Source organism: Pelodiscus sinensis, chromosome 6 (assembly GCF_052426305.1).
Source record: "Pelodiscus sinensis isolate ZL-2025 chromosome 6, ASM5242630v1, whole genome shotgun sequence".
Lineage (NCBI taxonomy): Eukaryota > Metazoa > Chordata > Testudines > Trionychidae > Pelodiscus > Pelodiscus sinensis.
In genome coordinates this window covers 132,386,986-132,406,891 of record NC_143057.1, presented here as the reverse complement: position 1 = coordinate 132,406,891, position 19,906 = coordinate 132,386,986, and the positions used below count along the sequence as shown (strand labels likewise).

General features: G+C 46.9%; 1 protein-coding gene across 7 annotated transcripts in view; it reads right to left on the bottom strand.

The window, feature by feature from the left end:
- The window catches only part of ARHGEF39 (Rho guanine nucleotide exchange factor 39), a 105,262-nt gene that overhangs the window by 54,213 nt on the left and 31,143 nt on the right, over positions 1-19,906 (bottom strand). For 6 of the 7 annotated variants that reach the window (XM_075914730.2, XM_089779531.1, XM_075914731.2 and 3 more), the window contains exons 4-5: positions 19,273-19,393; positions 13,543-13,677 (exon numbers count right to left, since the gene is read on the bottom strand). In XM_075914730.2, the coding sequence (XP_075770845.2) occupies positions 13,543-13,677; positions 19,273-19,393 (256 nt within the window). The remainder of the gene's footprint in view (positions 1-13,542; positions 13,678-19,272; positions 19,394-19,906) is intronic. The other variant, XM_089779533.1, reaches the window with a different exon arrangement.

Genomic DNA, 19,906 nt, shown 5'->3' with positions numbered 1-19,906 from the left:
GGTGTGCGGTCCCTACTGGATGAAGGAGGTAACCTAGTGACAGATGATGTGGGGAAAGCTGAAGTACTCAATGCTTTCTTTGCCTCTGTATTCACAGACAAGGTGGGCTCCCAGACTACTGCGCTAAGTGACGCAAGATGGGATGAAGATGGACAGCCCTTGGTGGGTAAAGAAAAGGTTAGGAACTATTTAGAAAAACTAAACGTACACAAATCCATGGGTCCGGACTTAATGCATCTGAGGGTACTGAGGGAGTTGGCAAATGTCATTGAGGAGCCTTTGGCCATTATCTTTGAAAAGTCGTGGAGATCGGGAGAAATCCCAGATAATTGGAAAAGGGCATATGTAGTGCCCATCTTCAAAAAGGGAAGAAGGACAATCCAGGGAACTATAGGCTGGTCAGTCTTACCTCAGTTCCTGGAAATATCATGGAAGGGATCCTTAAGGAAACCATTTCGAGGCACTTGGAAGAGAGGAAAGTGATTAGGAATAGTCAGCATGGATTCACAAAGGGCAAGTCGTGCCTGACCAATCTGATTAGCTTCTATGATGAGGTAACTGGCTCTGTGGACGTGGGAAAGTCAGTGGATGTGATAGACCTTGACTTTAGCAAGGCTTTTGATATGGTCTCCCACAATATTCTTGCCAGCAAGTTAAGGGAATGTGGATTGGATAAATGGACGGTAAGATGGATAAAAAGATGGCTAGAAGGCCAGGCCCAGTGGGTAGTGATCAATGGCTCGATGTCAGGATGGCGGTCAGTTTCTAGCAGAGTGCCCCAAGGTTTGGTTCTAGGACCGGTTTTGTTCAATATCTTTATTAAGTACCTGGATGAGGGGATGGATTGCACCCTCAGCAAGTTTGCGGATGACACTAAGCTAGGGGGCGAGGTAGATATGCTTGAGGGCAGAAATAGGGTCCAGAGTGACTTAGACAAATTGGAGGATTAGGCCACAAGAAATCTGATGAGGTTCAACAAGGACAAGTGCAGAGTCCTGCACTTGGGACAGAAGAATCCCAAGCATAGTTACAAGCTGGGGACCAACCAGTTAAGTAGTAGTTCTGCAGAAAAGGACCTGGGGATTACAGTGGATGAGAAGCTGGAGATGAGTCAACAGTGTGCCCTTGTAGCCAAGAAGGCTAATGGCATATTAGGTTGCATTAAGAGGAGCATTGCCAGTAGATCCAGAGATGTCATTATTCCCCTTTATTTGGCTCTGGTGAGGCCACATCTGGAGTATTGTGTCCAGTTCTGGGCCCCCCACTACAAAAAGGATGTGGACCCATTGGAGAGGGTCCAGCGGAGGGCAACCAATATGATTAGGGGGCTGGAGCATATGACTTATGAGGAGAGGCTGAGGGAGTTGGGTCTGTTTAGTCTGCAGAAGTGAAGAGTGAGGGGGGATTTGATAGCAGCCTTCAAGTTCTTGAAGGGAGGTTCCAAAGAGGATGGAGAGGCTGTATGTATGCCCTCCCCTCTTGCTTTTACCATAGACACCACTGATCCCATGTGTGTATTGCAGGCTGGGCTGCAGGAATGGCAGAGCAGGGCTGGGGTTTTTTCTTGGCCATGGAAGAGCGCTTTGCTGCACAGCGGGAGGGCCATGTGGAGCCTGGCACAGCAGCATTAGAGCAGCAGTGACTCAGGCATCAGCACTCAGCTGGCAGCTGGGAAGCAGCACAGGGTTAGGTGAGGGGGTGGGTGTGGCAGGTACTATGGGCTCCGGGAGCGCAGCTAGTGCTGGGAGGCTCTAAGAGGCGGTAGGCTTGCACTCAGCATTTTTGGGGATCGAGCTAGTACTGGGGAGGTGTCACGTTACCGAATTGGAGGGAAGCAGCCAGATCGCTGCTGCACCCCTAGGTGGGGGTGTTGGCCCCAGAAATTGATATGGGGGGAGCCATGTGGGGTATTGAATGGGAGATTATTGTTTGTTAATCTTATGTACACTATTTATGTGAGTATATAATGTCTGTGTGTGTAGGTAGGAATCTGTAATCTGTGTGGAAGCTGAATATTTCTGTGAATGTGGTTAAGCATGGCTATGGACAGGCTGAGTAGCAAAGCCCTGTGGAACAATGACTCTCAATAGGCTATGGACACACCCAAAGAATGGGATTTGTCACCTGAGGGCAGCCAGCAGGAAACATAGAGTTTGGCCTCTGACCAGGTGACTTGCTGCATACAAGAAGAGGCCAGGAAGGGAATAAAAGGGGCCATGTGGTCGAGGCCATTTTGTTCTCAGCTCAGCACTTCATCCCAGAGGCAGCACTGCAGGGATTGAAGAGCCCGGAAGACCTGTGAACCCATCCTGATCGTAGGATGTGCAATAAGGACTTTTAACCAGCAGCTGCAACATCTCTGCTAGAGCCTGCATCGAGGACTGGGAGATTCGGTGCATGTAACGTACTGTACTTTAATAACCTTACTCTCATGCTTTTCTTTCTTGTGTTAATAAACCTTTAGTTTTAGATTCTAAAGGATTGGCCCAGCGTGATTTGTGGGTAAGGTCCAGAGGGTAAATTGACCAGGGATCTGTGGCTGGTTTCTTGGAACCGGACAGAACTTGTTCGGGGTAGGTGGGATTGGGTGCTAGGACCCCCCACCTGTGTATAGGCCTGGGGCCATCTGGGGCACGGATATTGCTGGGGTGTCGGAGGGGTTTTGCTCGGGAGGCTTCAGGCAGGTAGCTGAAGCGCTCTGTGAGACTGGTTTGTGGCCTGTTTGGAGAGGTCGCCAGTCAGGGGGACTGTAAAGAGCCCCGGATTTGAGCAATCCGCCCTGAGCGGACGCCCTAAGCTGTGCCCAGACACGGCCCGGTCCGTCACAGTGGCGTAGTCGGCAGGATCCACAGATCTTGGTCAATTGAGCTTTGGGATCAGGACCCCACGCTGTCTAAATTTGATTTTTGGTGTTGAGAGTTTGGTTGATTAAAGAGCCGCTGCGATGATCCCGGAACTATATGAGAGTCTGAGCAAAAGTGCTCTGAAGGATTTGTGCTTGGGGAGAGGCATTGCCTTTAGGAAAAGGGCCTCTAAACTAGATCTGGTAGTGTTGTTACTAACCAGAGATGTGGATGAAAGGGATCAGAAGCAAGCCAAGGAAGCTGCTGAAAGAAGGCAGAAGGCAGATGAAGAAATTGCTAAGAGACAGAAGGAGCTGGATCGGGAACTTGAGATGAGAAAAGCAGAACTTGAGGAGAAAAAGGCAGAATATGCTGAGAGACAGCGGAGGGAAGAGGTAGAGCATGCAAAGAAGATGGCCCTAGCCAAGGAGGAAAATGCTAGACTTGACCTCCAGCTTAAGAGACTAAAAGAACAAGAGAGACTGTATCCTCCTGAAGGTTCAATGTATAACTCTGTGGGTATGTGGTGTGCTTATGATATGGCAGACGTATTTTGCCCAGCTGATGTGATGACCCAACCCCAAAGCATGTGTAAATGCAAACCTTTTGTGTTACCTGTAGCTAACAGGGAGGTTTGGGAAGGGGGTGCATGTGGGTATGGAAAGTTTCCTGGAGCTGGTCAGTCTCCCTGTAACCAAGGGGAAAGTGTCTCTATATGTGAGCCTGTGGGTGAGGGCCCGTCTGATGCCTCAGAGGTGAGGCTGGAATCAGAACCAGGGCAGGAAGAGCCCAGAAGTCAGGGAAATGTTTCTCTGGGGCAGCCTGGAGTGGCTGGCCAGAGTGAAGTTTTAGTTGAGGAGTTGGTGGCTGGTGAGGTCTGTGGAATTGAACCTGCACAAGCTGAAATTGAGTTGTGTGAAGCACAGTGTGTGCAAGCTGGCAATTTGGCTGGTGGAAGTAGCAGTGGGGCAGTAAAGGAAGCTGTCCCAGTGGCTAGCAGTATGCCTGAAATTAGCCAGGAGTGTGGGGACAAGGGAGAAACTGTCTCTGGTGGTCTGTCTGTGTGTGGGGAAGAGTTTCTTCCTTTGTCTGAGGAAGATGCCCCACAGCCTGTGAAGGCTGAGAGCAGTGTTGTTGTCCCAGAGTTGGGTCTGGATATGGCTAAGGCCCAGGAAGGGGGTGGCCCAAGGTTTGTGTCTGCTGGGGAGAGGGATGAGGTGACTCAGGTAGAGTCAGTCAGTGTTTTACCAGAACCCCAGAGACCAGACAGTGGTGACCCTGATATTGTGCCTGATGCTGCTGTGTTGCTGGCAGAGGGGGGAGCTACTCGGTGGGAGCAGGGAGACCCCTTAGCCCGGGCACAAGGAGAGAATGAGGGTGTGTTAACTCTGGTGCCTAGTGATGGTGTGGACGTTTACAGCCATCTAGAGAGCTGCACAGGGAGTGAAGATGCCTCTGACCCTGTCTCTTGTGGGTCTGTCTGTGTGCCTGAGAGGGGATTATCTGTGAATCCACCTGAGGGGCCAGAGATAACTCAGGGAGTAAGGGAAGTGCAGGAGGAATTGGTTGGGGCTCAGCAGGGCAATGCTACTGCAGAGCCAGGGAAGGGTGAACTGCTGCTTAAGGAAGCTCATAGGGAGGAGAGTCCTGGCAGTGCTTGTAGCAAGCAGTTTGCTGTGACTGAGGGAGGTGACAGGGCCTTGCTGGGAGAAGGCATTCAGGAGAAAGCTCTGCCTGTAAAAGGCAGCAGCTTGTTGTGTGAAGCACTTGTTTTGGTGCCTGACAGACAGAATTTGTCTGTTAACAGTGACTCCACTGACTTGGGTTTAGGGAAACCCAGTGTGGATGGTGTTGGAGAGGTCTCAGAGGGACTGAGGGTTGTTCCAGAGGAGGCAGGAACATCCAGAGAACTGGAGCAGGCTGCTAACCCAGTGACTGTGGGTGACCAGCTTGCTGGGAAGTCAGTGTGTGTGGGACAGGATTGTTCCCAGGTGGATGAGGAGAGTGGGAAGTTAGTGTCTCAGATTCAGGAGAAGGGCTGGGTAGCCAAGTATGCAGAGCAGAACAGCTGTGTGGTCACTCTCCCTAGGATGCAGGAGATGGCAGTTATGCTCCCATCTCTGGACACTGTGGACACTCATAATCAATCAGGGAGGTTGATATCTGGTTCCATGTGGAAACAGAGGTTAGAGAGGGACAGAGGAGAGACTTGGGAGTCTACAGCTTACTGCTGTTACCCCACTGAGTGGGGGAAGGAGGAGAATTCCAGGGCCATTGTGAGCCAGGGAGTCACACCCAGCCAGCCCATTGTCTTGGTCTGGCCAGAGGTTTCAGGCCTGGAGCCCAGAGGACAAGGGGGATGGGCAGGACTTGTTTTGGCCAAGAAGATTTGCAGTTTAAACCTGAAGGGCCAAAACTGCAATGGTGTGGGGCCAGAGAAGTGGCCTGATGGAGAATTTCAGTATACACCTGAGATAGGATTGTTCTTGTTACTGATGTTAATTCTTGTAACCAATGTACCATTGTTGCAGAGAATTGTAAAGGTATACGATGTGCATGATCCTATGAAAATACCATGTAATCTGTCTGGAGATGTACCAAACGACAGACGGTATGTAAGGGGACATTGTGATATTGATATCTCATGGTTAACACTTGTAACTGGTCTTGGAACTTCTTACAGTACAAAAAGGGTTCCAGCCAGAAGGTCCTGTGTGAGAAGGGAAACTGAGGCACACCACCATTTTGGTTGGGGGAGGCCTGTGATGCCCTCAGTGATGTTACTGGCATCACTTCCTGCATCAATTTTGCGTTGGGGGTGTCACGTTACCGAATTGGAGGGAAGCAGCCAGATCGCTGCTGCACCCCTAGGTGGGGGTGTTGGCCCCAGAAATTGATATGGGGGGAGCCATGTGGGGTATTGAATGGGAGATTATTGTTTGTTAATCTTATGTACACTATTTATGTGAGTATATAATGTCTGTGTGTGTAGGTAGGAATCTGTAATCTGTGTGGAAGCTGAATATTTCTGTGAATGTGGTTAAGCATGGCTATGGACAGGCTGAGTAGCAAAGCCCTGTGGAACAATGACTCTCAATAGGCTATGGACACACCCAAAGAATGGGATTTGTCACCTGAGGGCAGCCAGCAGGAAACATAGAGTTTGGCCTCTGACCAGGTGACTTGCTGCATACAAGAAGAGGCCAGGAAGGGAATAAAAGGGGCCATGTGGTCGAGGCCATTTTGTTCTCAGCTCAGCACTTCATCCCAGAGGCAGCACTGCAGGGATTGAAGAGCCCGGAAGACCTGTGAACCCATCCTGATCGTAGGATGTGCAATAAGGACTTTTAACCAGCAGCTGCAACATCTCTGCTAGAGCCTGCATCGAGGACTGGGAGATTCGGTGCATGTAACGTACTGTACTTTAATAACCTTACTCTCATGCTTTTCTTTCTTGTGTTAATAAACCTTTAGTTTTAGTTTCTAAAGGATTGGCCCAGCGTGATTTGTGGGTAAGGTCCAGAGGGTAAATTGACCAGGGATCTGTGGCTGGTTTCTTGGAACCGGACAGAACTTGTTCGGGGTAGGTGGGATTGGGTGCTAGGACCCCCCACCTGTGTATAGGCCTGGGGCCATCTGGGGCACGGATATTGCTGGGGTGTCGGAGGGGTTTTGCTCGGGAGGCTTCAGGCAGGTAGCTGAAGCGCTCTGTGAGACTGGTTTGTGGCCTGTTTGGAGAGGTCGCCAGTCAGGGGGACTGTAAAGAGCCCCGGATTTGAGCAATCCGCCCTGAGCGGACGCCCTAAGCTGTGCCCAGACACGGCCCGGTCCGTCACAGGAGGCTATGGGGGCAAGATTGGCACTGGGAAGCTCTGGGGACGGTGCTATATTGGGGACTGGCACTTACAGGGAGGCTCTGGGAGGTTGGGTACAATGGGGCTCTGGAAACAGAAGGCTGGCACTAGAAGGTGTGGTGGGGGGCTGGCACTAGGGCACTCAGAGGCTACGTCTAGACTGCATCCCACTGTCGACAGAAGGATGCAAATCAAGCACATCGAAATTACTAATGAAGCAGGGATTTAAATATCCCGTGCTTCATTAGCATAAATATGGCTGCTGCTTTTTTTCAACACGGAGCTTTTTCAGAAAAAAAAACCCTCCAGCAGTCTAGGCACGGATCTGTCAAAAAATAAACCCTTTTTCAACAGATCCTATATTCCTCAAAAATTGAGGTTTACAGGATCTTTCGAAAAAGTGTTTATTTTTCGACAGATCTGTGTCTAGACTGTTGTTTTTTCAAAAAATCTCCACTTATTTAAAGTGGTTATTTAAATCCCCACTTCATTAGCAATTGTGACGTGCCTATTCTACACCTCTCTGTTGACAAAGAGGTGTAGTCTAGACGTACCCTGGGGGTGGGAGGCTCGCACTGCAGGTCTTGGGTGCAGGGAACTCTGGGGGGTCAGTGGCTGGCGCTGGGGGGTAGTAGAGGGCTCTAGGGGCTAGGGCTGGCACTGGTGGAGTTTGGAAGCCAGGGCTTTTGGCAGACCAGTAACATTTTATTTGCATATTTATTATTTGCATAATGAATATGCAAATATACAAATGTTGCCAGTCCGCCAAATGTTTGTGCATGGGTTTGCTGGTCCCTGGTATCAAAAAGGTTGGGAACCACTATTATACTGGAACATATGACAACACAAGAACATAAGAAATAAATTTGTGCCAACAATATAACTGTGTTGCCAAAAAAAAGCATCTATCATTCTGGGATGTATTAACAGGAATGCTGAAAGCAAGCGTAATATACCAGGTGGTTTGGGGGCACCACTGAAAGGGTCAAATCAGGGCTACTTACAGCTCAAGACTGGGATTCTCCCCTATAAGGCACCAAACTATTCACAGAAAGCACACAAACCCACCACTTCTCTAAGTCTGCCCACTTTATGAGGGCCATCTTCCTTCTTCACCTTCCTCTCATCTTTGCCTCAGGATGCTCCCCCCCCCCCCCGTGCCTGGACACTGTCCCCCATGCTGCCCCCACCTCCAGCTTCTTAGCGCTGTCCAGGGCAAGTCCAACCCCTGCCTCACTCTCCGCCTGTGGCTGGCATCAAAGCCCTTGTGCCCCACCCATGCAGCAGCAGGACTGCCCTGCACGCAACCAGGCCCAGAGAACAAAGCCCTGCCCTGGCCTCGTACACCCAGCCACATGGCACATGGCCCCGCGCTGTCTGGTGCTCTCGCCCATCTCCCTCTTCCCCCCCACAGGGCGGGCAGGTGGAGGCAGTGCTGCCACCCACCCCGTCTCCCAGACAGAGAACATTTAAAATATAAGTACAAAACCCATATTCATAACTTTACATATAATAATCATATAAGTATATGAGTAGCATTCAGAGAATCAGCCTAGCATAAGCTTTCATTAGACACCTCACATGGCCCATTTTGCACAGAATTTGGGGCAAACCCACAACAGTGGGTGCACCAATGATCTGCATTTTCCTATTAAAATCCAATAATGTGACAGCAAGATACAAAGATATTCTTCCACTCTGCTCAGCATTGATAAAGTCTGGGAGTACTGTGTCCAGTTCTAGATACCACACTTCAGGAAAGATGTGAACAAATTGGAGAAAGTCCAGAAGAGAGCAACAAAGGTCAAGAAAATATGACTGTTGAAGAATGATTGAAAAATTGGATGTGTTTAGTTTGGAGAAGCGAAGACTCAAGGGGGAATGTGATTATAGTCTTCAATTACATAAAAAACTGTTTTAAAAGAAGAGCATGATTAATTGTTCTCCATAGCCAATGAGGATAGGATGAGAAGTAATGGGCTTAAATTGGAGCAAGGGATATTTAAATTAGATATTAGAAAAAGCTTCCTAAATGTAAGGATAGTTAAGCACTAGAACAAATTACCACAGAAGCTGTGTTATGTGACTCTGTACCAACCAGAAAGCTTTATAAACTAACATTGCTCATCTTCATAGAAAGTCTGGTCTATAGTCCAGTTGGCCTGGGACCAGCACACTTCCTACCTGGCTCCTCACGATTCCCTGGAAGCAGCAACATGTCCCTGCTGCTCCAAGGCAGAGGAACAGATATAAGGGATTTGGGGTGGGCTCTAGAAGGGAATTTGGATGCAAGAGGGAGCTCAGGGGTGCGGAGGGATTTTGGCAAACTAGATCCGGAGGGCGCTCATCTTGGGCAACTCCCCTCAAGCTTGTCCTTGCTGCTCCTGGTGGAGGCATGGTTGGGCAGCTTTGTGCACAGGGTGGCACCTGCAGATGCCACCCCAACAGCTTCTGGCCAATGGGAGCTGTGAAGCCAGCGCTCAAAGTGGGGGCAGTGCATGGAGTTGCCTAGCTGTGCATCCACTAGGAGCAGCAGGGACAGGTCACCACTTGTGTGCAGCCATATGAGGTGAGCCCCTTCTCCCAAATCTAGCACCCCCAAAGCCCTTCCATGCTCAAACTTCCTGTCCTGATCCCCCCTCCCAGAACCAGTGGCTCACACCCCCTTCTGTATCCACAATCCCTCTCCTCAGTTAACTAGAATTTCTCTCTTACCGGCACTCTCTCCCCCCTTCTCTCAACATGCTGGATGAAAAAGCTTTTACTGAACCTAAGAAGGTTATGGAATCTCTGTCATTGTCTAATCTGTTCTTTAAAAACCTCCAAACAACTGTCGGGGATGGTCCTGGTAATATTTAGACTTGGATCAGTTCAGGGGACTAGATACATGACATGCTGCAGTCTCTTCCAGTCCTATATTTCTATGTTATCACCATATGGATACCCTGCAGTGCAGCTCATTTCATGATCAGATGGAAAGACTGGAGTGAGAGATAGAAGGCAGAGAGATAGGGGCAGGAAGAATCACAAGAGGGAGAGAAAGACAAGCAGGATCTCAAATATATTAGGTTGGGATCCTCACAGGTGCAGTGTTAATGCTCAAGTTAAGGTCATAATTCAAAATGATCTGGACAAACTGGAGAAATGGTCTGAGGTAAACAGGATGAAGTTCAATAAGGACAAATGCAAAGTGCTTCACTTAGGAAAGAACAATCTGTTTCACACATATAGAATGGGAAGCAACTGTCTAGGAAGGAGTATTGCAGAAAGGGATTTAGGAGTCATAGTGGACCACAAGCTAAATATAAGTCAATAGTGTGATGCTGTTGCAAAAACAGGAAACATGATCGTGAGGTGCATTAACAGGAGTGTTGTGAGCAAGACACGAGAAGTCATTCTTCCGCTCTACTCTTAGCTGATTGGGCCTCAATTAGAGTATTGTGTCCAGTTCTGGGCACCACATTTCAAGAAAGATGTGGAGAAGTTGGAAAAGGACCAGAGAAGAGCAACAAGAATGATTAAAGGTCTAGAGAACGTGACCTATGAAGGAAGACTGAAAGAATTGGGCTTATTTACTTTGAAAAGGAGACTGAAAGGAGACATGATAGTGGTTTTCAGGTACGTAAAAGAGTTTCACAAGGAGGACGGAGAAAAATTGTTCTCCTTAGCCTCTGAGGATAGGACAAGAAGCAATGAGCTTAAACTGCAGCAAGGGAGGTTTAGGTTGGACATCAGGAAAAACTTCTTATCTGTCAGGGTGGTTAAACACTGGGAGGTTGTGGAATCTCCATCTCTGGAGATATTTAAGAGCAGGTTAGACAGACATCTATCAGGGATGATCTAGATGGTACTGGGTTCTGCCATGAGGGCAGGGGACTGGATTTGATGACCTCTCGGGGTCCATTCCAGTCCCACTATGCTATGATTCTGTGAAGAATATCAGTTACTGCACAAGTGAGTAACATTTGAAGTGTAAAAATGTAATAAGAAAAGCCAAAAAGGAGGATTACCTAAGGGTAAAGGTTACCTAAGGGTAACGCTACAATGGCTGTGAAGGCAGACGAAGGCTGCAGTGGACAGGAGACACCCAAGTTTTCTGGATTCCATGACATTGGACCCGGGCCTTCTATCCATCAAGGAGTGTGTGGTGGCTGCAGTCTCCCCACGTTAAAAGAAGTCATGCACAAGCGTCTTTCTATGCACTACTCTCCTAAGCTTGAGCCCTACGGTGACTGACGAAATCCAGAAGCTTTTAGTCATGGACCAGCACGTAGGTGATGGATTTGTGTATCAGTTGTTCCATTTTAAAGACCAAGGTGGTAGAACAGTCCGGCAGCTTCATACATGACTGAGCAGCTCTATTTAGGATCTGCGCTGCTCACCCCATATGGGGAGGGGTCTAGAAAAGGTGCCCTAAACATAGTCCACCTCAACCCTTCTGACTAGATAACCACGTCCAGTGGGTTCACCTCTATGCAGTCAAAATCTAAGGTTAAATTTTGGAAGATGGAATATTTGGACTTTAATGGACAATCCAGATAGACCCATGGCAATTATCGCCCGCGAGCTCCGATGATTTCACATTCACATAGCTGCCCTGACAAACGTGTAGACCAGAAGGAAAGCTAAGAGAAGAAAGCAGAGGGTACACCTCTTTTTCTGGAAAGGAACCCCAAAGGAAGAAAAACGAATTAATGGAGTAGGATTTGCCACCAAGAACGAACTGACAACGATCCTATCTGAAGTCCCTGTCAGCATCAAGGAACCAGTTTGAAGCTTGCCAAATGACTCTCCATTTGAAGCTTGCCAAAAACCAACAGGCAAGTGTCGTGAGCACTTATGCACCAACTTTAGATGGCGAAGATGATGTGAAGGAGAACTTTTACACCCAATTGGACACAGTCTTGACAGGCATCCCCAAAAAAGAGAAGATTATCCTTCTGGGAGATTTCAATGACAAGGTCGGAAGAGACGTGGACCTCTGGCAAACCACCATTGGAAAAGAAGGAGTTGGCAATAGCAACTCCAATGGAGTGCTCCTCCTTACAAAATGCGCAGAACATGAGCTTGTCGTCACGAACACCCTCTTCTGCCAGAAGAAAAAATTTAAGACCTTATGGCAACATCCTCAATCGAAGCACTGGCACCTTATAGATTATATCATCATCCGCTCTCGGGATCGGCATGATGTCCTTCTCACGCATGCAATGACTTGCACTGATGACTGCTGGACAGATTAGGATTGTCACCAAACAGAGAACTCAGAAGAAACTGAGCCAATGAAAGATCAACGTACAAGGCTTGAAGGACCCCACCAGATGAAGTCACTTCCTGATAGCACTCCAAAGGAAGATGCCGATAGTACACCCTGAAGATGTGGAAGAACGCTGGTGTCAACTGAAAAAAGCCATCATTGGAGCTTGTGGAGAAACCATTGGCTATCAATCCAGGAAGCATCAGGACTGGTTTGATGAGAATGATGTGGAAAGTGAATGTCTGATTGAGGTAAAAAGGAAAGCCTTCAGAGCCTGGCAAAGCGACATCAACTGTACAAAGAAGAGAGAAGCGCATGCCAAGGACAAGGCAGAAGTCCAATGCAAAACAAGGACTCTGAAAAATCAGTTGTGGACTGAGAAGGCACGAGGGCTCCAGTGTCTTGCAGATATCAACAATACGAGAGGTTTCTTCAATGCCACCAAAACTGTTCATGGACCGAGTGTTACCCGCACAAATTTCTCTATCCCTTTCACACTGTAGGGACACACACCTTTACCCAGTTCCTAGAGCTCAAGGTGCAACTCTGTGAATTTACACACCCACCCTTACCCAATTTCTAGGGCTCAGGGTGTAATAACCCGCGGGTTGGCAGGATCTTTAGTCACTTGAAAGAGCCTCACATAGTAATATCCTTATCCTCTATTTATTGACAATTCCCAAACAAGCAGAATGCACATTGGTGAGCGTGGTGTCATGCTCACCAATCCTGATAAAGGCAGGCGGACTTCCCCTGTCGGTCAGGCAGTATCAGTTTCTCTGGTCTTAGGCTGTGTCTCGGAGGTGAGTTCTGGTTTGCAGGTCTCCCCGCCCTCCTCCTGGTCCTCTTCCAGCCTTTTCTTCCTTTAGTACTTCTGATGATCTTCCTTCTTCTTCTTGAACCCCAGTTTATATAATGAAACCTGAGTCTTGCTTAGCTATACCGTAATCAATTATTTTAGTATTGTTTTACTAACCAATCAAAATTACCTAACCAATCATTCCCCACCACCTTAATTGATTTACACCTAGCAAAATTAATTATACAGAAGACAGAAACAGTTACAAACCAGACAGAGATCACACAGTCAAACAATAGGAAAGTGTAGTGACAATGCTCATAGAGTGAGGATTCCACATCCTCTATTGATAAGCAGTTTCTTGCCAGACAGAATGGTGTTACGCACAAATTTCTTTACCCATCTTGAGATCTGTTTCTTTATCTGTCCCTCCTCACAACCTGGTGTGACACTTTGTAATACTCACAGTTCCATCTAAATTGTATGTGACTCCAGGCCTTACAGTAATGGCTGCTATACTTCAGTCTGGCTGCAGGAAGCAGCTTTGGTTCAGGCCTAGCACAGGCCTTCTAACATGGCTACAGAGAAGCCATATTGTTACACGAGAAACCATGGAATTAATTCCCTGAGATCAAAGGATGGTACCCAGCTCTTGAAAGACAATTAAGCCATTGCTTCTTGCAGAAAGAAGCACTTTTAGGAGCTCCTGAATCGCCCCTCCATCATAGTCCCAGAATCCCTTGATTGAATCCCTCAGTAACTGCCTAGGAATGATCTTGCAATACTTCTTACCCTGGATGAGGTCCAAGCTGCCATCAAAGCGATGAAGAGCAACAAGGCAACTGGACTGGATGGAATCCCTGCCAAAATCTTCAAAGAAGGCGGGCCAGAGATCCACAAACAATTCCATTTCCTGATTCTCAAGATCTGGAATAGGGAGCAGACACTGCGAGAGTTCAGAGACACACAGACTGTCAGTCTGTTGATGAAGGGTGACAAATCAGACTGTGGAAACTATTGTGGCAACTCCCTCCTGGCAACGACAGGTAAAGTCTTAGCTCAAATCCTTGCCAATAGACTCCTGCCACACACAGAAGAAATTCTTCCCGAGTCCCAGTGTGGCTTCCGATCATTCCAAGGAACAGTGGACATGATCTTCACTGCATGGCAATTGCAGGAAAAACAAAATGAAGCCTTAGATGTGAAGTACCCATGGGGACATCTCTTGAAGTTGATAGGGCAGACATTCGAATGCATCGTTGCTGCTATGGAGGTGTGCGATTGGCCCGAAATTATCTAGAGTCACCAAAGCAGCTGGGCAAGCCCGGGTTGGTTTTGGTCTGATAAATGCACATATCCCCGGAGGTCAGCACTCGTCAGCATGTATTAGCTCTAGAATTACCACAGTTATCCAAGTAAGGCTTGGAGCGATCCAAGGAACCCTAACTAATTTAATGAGCCATTTGCAGTTTCACTGTAACGCCCTTGTTTACTTAGACCATGCATGGCTTAATCTTTGAGACAAGCATATGCTACAGGCAGGATCAACTAGGTAGCTGCGCTCTGGGAGAGGAAGACTCATAGACTTTAAGGTCAGAAAGGACCATTATGATCATCTAGTCTGACCCCGTGTACAGTACAGGCCACAGAATCTCACCCACCCCTCCTAGAATAATCCTCTCACCTATATCTCAGATATTGAAGCCTTCAAATACTTTGAAGACCCCAAGATGCAGAGATCCTCCAGCTGTGATCTGTACCCCATGCTACAGAGGAAGGTGAAAAACCTCCAGGGTCTCTGCCAATCTACCCTGGAGGAAAATTCCTTCCCGACCCCAAATATGGCGATCAGCTAAACCATGAGCATGTGAGTAAGACTCACCAGCCAGACACCCAGAAAGTTCTCTATAACAACTCCTATCATCCCTCCATTGACCTATTTCCCACTGATAATGAATGGTCAATTAGTTACCAAGATCATGTTATCTCATCAAACCATCCCCTTCATAAACCCATCTAGTTTAATCTTGAAACCCCTCCACCCTGCAGGCCCCGCCGGCCTTCCCCCCACAGGGAAGGAGCAGGTGCCCGCAGTGCGGCATGGGGGACTGACAGGAACGACGAGCCCCATGAGGTCAGCCCCGGGCATGGTGAAAGGAGAAAGAGGGAGAGAGACACAGAGACAGGAGAGTGGAGGACCAGTGGGGGACCCCCACGCCTCACCCTGGGGCTTTCCTTCCCCACTGTCTCCTAAAGGGCCCCGGGAGCTACCCAAGTACAGCGGAAGAGACGGGGTGAGCCTCCAAAAAGTGCCCCCCCCCGTCCCTGCGCTTTTCCAGGCAGCCTGAGTTATAGTGCCGCACAAAAGGAACTGACTGCTCCCTGTGGCTCTCTGCTGCAGGAAGTGGGGGAGGCTTTGTATGCTGTCCCAATCACCAGCAAAATCTCGCAACTCCTAGTGGCTAGAAACTGGCCAATTGGAATTGAGAGGTTTTGTTGGGGGCAGGGGTAGCATGTAAAGCCGCTTCCCACAGCACAGAGTCACAGGGAACAGAGCCATCTGGGGCTTCTGGCAGGCAAGAAAGCCTGCCTGAGAGTACTGCTGACCAGGAGCAGCTTAGGTAAGTGCTTCCCAGCAAGAGCCTGCTTCAGGCACTTCACTCTCTCCCCTACCCCAACCCATGTCCAGATCCTGCACTCCTCTCTTACATCCCTCCTGCATGGAAGAGTCCTCTCCTAAACCATAGTTCCTCCTGGGCCCTGCATGCCAATCCCCTGCCCCAGGTCACAACCCCCTCCTTCATTCAAACTCCCCCTCTTTCTCTCCCCCACATGCTCTCTTGTACCCCAGTTCCCTACCCCAACCTCCCTTAAGCACCCATCCTCCGTCCCAGACCCCATATCTCCTCCATAGAGAAATGCAGCCCTCGACCAATTACCAAAATCTTTGGAATGATCCCGTCACGTTTTTGGATTTTAAAGGGAGCAGCCAGATCATTGCTGCGCCCACAGAGAAGTGTTTGCCCCAAAGTCTATACAAAGGGGGCCATGTGAGGTGTAAAATGAATGCTTATGTTCTACTGGTTCTATATATGCTATTCATGTACCTGTGTGATCGCTGTATATGGAGTTATGAATGTAGACTCTATGCTTGTACTGTGAATGTTCTCTGCCTGAGGCAGAGCAGTGGGCCTGAACTGCCTTCTTTAAGGAAGGAAAGTCCAGTCAATGACTGTGCTAATTAGCGAGGTTCCAGCAACAATGGCTCTCAAGGTGTCCAGTGCATACCTGAGGAATGTGTCTGGAACCCGCAAACCAACCAATATCATAGCTGCTGACATGGGAAGCAAGGAGATACCAGGGATGGATATAAAATGCCATGAGACAAACTCCATCTTGCCTTCAATTCTGGTACTGATTCCAGATGCAGCCTTGCGAGAAATAGCGCGCTGGGAAGAATTGTTGGCCCATCCTGACATAGAATGTACACCAGAGATTTTTAAGATAGCAACTTGTAACATCTCTGCTGAGCGCCTGCATTGAGAACTTGGTGATTCGATGCACATAACATATTCTCCTTAACCACCTTACTCTCATGCTTTTCTTTTTTTGTTAATAAACCTTTACATTCTAAAGATAGGATACACAAAGAACAAATTAAAAATCACTTAGGAAAGTTAGATGTCAGCAAGTCACCAGGTCCTGATGAAATGCATCCCAGGATACTCAAGGAGCTAATTGGAGGAGGTATCTGAGCCTTTAGCTATGATTTTTGAAAAATCATGGCAGACAGGGGAGATTCCAGAAGACTGGAAAAGGGCAAATATTGTGCCCATCTATAAAAAGGAGAATAAGAACAACCCAGGAAACTACAGACCAGTCAGTTTAACGTCTGTCCCAGGGAAGATAATGGAGCAGGTAATTAAGGAAAACATATGCAAACACTTGGAAGGTAATAAAGTGATAGGGAATAGCCAGCATGGGTTTGTGAAGAACAAGTCATGCCAAACTAATCTGATAGCTTTCTTTGATAGGATAACGAGCCTTGTGGATAAGGGAGAAGCGGTGGATGTCATATACCTAGACTTTAGTAAGGCATTTGATACGGTCTCGCATGATATTCTTATTGATAAACTAGGCAAATATAACTTAGATAGGGCCATGATAAGGTGGGTGCATAATTGGCTGGATAACCGTAGTCAGAGAGTTGTTGTTAACGGTGCTAAATCCTGCTGGAAAGGGATAACAAGTGGAGTTCCTCAAGGGTCTGTTTTGGGACCCGTACTGTTCAATAACTTCATCAATGATACCATACGATCCATCATCTATAGCCAAGCCCTTCGATACAACCGCATCTGCTCTAATCCCACTGACAGAGACCAGAAACTTCAGGATCTCTACCAAGCATTTATAAACCTCAACTACCCACCCGGAGAAATAAAAAAGCAAATTGAAAGTGCCAGACGAATACCTAGAAACCATCTACTTCAAGACAGACCAAAGAAAACCAACAATAGAACACCACTTGTCATCACCTATAGCCCCCAACTTAAACCTGTCCAACACATTATCAATAAACTACAGCCTATACCAGAACAGGATACTAAACTCCAAGAGGCTCTGGGAGACAGACCCATAGTCTCCTATAGACAACCACCTAACCTCAAGATGATTCTTACCAACCACCACAGGACATACCACACTAATACCAACCCTGGTACCTTCCCTTGCAACAAACCCCATTGCCAGCTTTGTCCACATATTCACTCTGCTGATACCATTATTGGACCTAACCAAGTGAGTTATAAGATCAAGAACACATATTCCTGCGCATCCAGAAATATAATTTATGCTATCATGTGCCAAAAGTGTCTGTCTGCTTTGTACATTGGACAAACGTCTCAGACACTTCGCCAAAGGATCAATGCCCACAAAACAGATATTAGACAGGATCACAGGGAAAAAACAGTTTCTTGCCATTTCAACCAGAAAGGACACTGTCTCAACGACTTAATTACCTGCATCCTGCTTCAGGAGCCTTTTAAATCTGCACTTGAAAGGGAATCCTCTGAACTGTCATTCATGCTAAAATTCAACACTCTACGTGGGGGGCTCAACAAAGACTCTAGCTATCTTACCCATTACAAAGATAGCTTCCCCAATTATCACCTCTAATACCATTAGCTCACAGACATTTACCTCCCCCCCACATCCCCTTCTGTTCTGAAATTTGATTTGTCCTTTTCATATGTGTTCATTTTTTTAATTGTATCCTTTGGTATATATGGTTGTGACTATTTTCTTCCACTATTTGATCTGAGGAAGTGGGTCTGGCCCACGAAAGCTCATCATCTAATAAACCATCTTGTTAGTCTTTAAAGTGCTACATAGTCCTGTATTTTGTTACATATTTTGAAGTTACTAGGACTATCAATAGGTGGGGAAGCGGTCTTTGTACTGTGTAAGGTAACTAGCATCTTTATTAAGGCCCATTCGTAATGTGTCGAATTTAAGCATGATAATCCTAGTAACTCCAGATTAGCTACTCAATGATTTACAAATAGCTATTTCCTCCTTCCCTCTCCCTCGCCCCCACCTTCTGTTCTAAAATCTGATTTGTTAGTTTATAATGTGTTCACTTCATTGTATTCCTTTGTTATATATGGTCATGCCCAGGGCTCGACAATCTATTGAATCTACTTGCCCGTGGCAAGTAGATTTCAGCCCGGCGCCCCATTACTGGCGACGCATGCATGCGCAATGTGGCTCTTGCGCATGCGCAATGCGGGACTGGCGAGCAGCTTTCGCCGCAGTTCGTCAAGCCCTGGTCATGCCAATTCTCTTTCAGAATATGATCTGAAGAAGTGGGTCTGGCCCATGAAAGACCATCATCTAATAAACTAAGTTGTTAGTCTCTAAAGTGCTACATATTGTTTTCCTTTTGTTTTACTAAGACCAAACTAATGTGGCTACCTCTCTATCACTATTCTACATATTTTGAGAGGAACCTGGCACTAATGCAAGTGAGGTCTCTTCCACCTCTCCTATAAGAGAAGTTAGATTTTAGGAGGTGATAAAGAAAAGACATCCCATCTGGGAGTTCTCCGGTCAGGATTCTCTTGGTGCTTTATCCAGTAATGGAAAAGGCTAGGAGCACCAGTAATTCTCCAAATACCAGCTCCTAGTGACCATTTTTCAAATTCCCTTGCCTGGTGAGTTCACAATGAGCCAGCCAAAGGAGAAACAAGAACTAAAATTCCCCAAATCCAGAAGGGAAACTCTTGATTTTAGAAGAAGAAAATATGCTACCTCATGATCCCTTCCCCCCTTATTTAAATCTCTAGCTTTGAAAATGTGAAATGCTAAATGAATATTGAATATTTCACAATGGTGCAAGGAGGAGACAATAGTCTGAAACAAGAAATGACTGCTCCCTTACTGCTATTTCTGGAATGAAAGAGGGGAGAACGCTACGCCAGAAGTGTGGCATGACACAAGAAAAAAGGCAGAGGGGGCACTCACCTGCAGGGTTTTCTTAGCTTGCTCCAAGTTTTCAGCATAGTGGCCATAGAGCTCCAATTTCTGACAGAAACCCTTCAATCCTAGCCCCAAGTGCCCTCTCTCCAAGTGAAGCAGCAGAATCCTGTGTGCAAAGAGAGTAGCTCACAGAGAGGGCTACATGATAAACAACTTTGCCTTGGCTCCATCTAATTCAAGTCCTGTTTCATCCCTTATTTTGAGGTCTGTCATTCCTCTCACATCAAGAAATTAAATCCAGGATACACACTCAAGGAATCAAGTATGAACTAAACAAAATATTTTCTAAAACATTGGGAAGCAAGTGATCAGTATGTGAGTAGGCATATGAACATTTTAGTTTAATAATATAGTACCGGATATGCACAATAGCTTATGGACATTATAAAAAATACACGGTTAGAATCAACAACTACAAAAACTAGAAACAAATTTTAAACACACAAATTAAAAATATAAAATTAGACCTTTCCTAAAATCAGTTACACCTGTAAAATCACCATATGTAAAATGATATATGAAATAAGAAAAAAATATTACAAGCATATTATTTCACTGGGGTGAAAAATGGCTTCCCTTTCATATACTTTTTTTTCTTATTTTAATAGCTGGTCAGGCA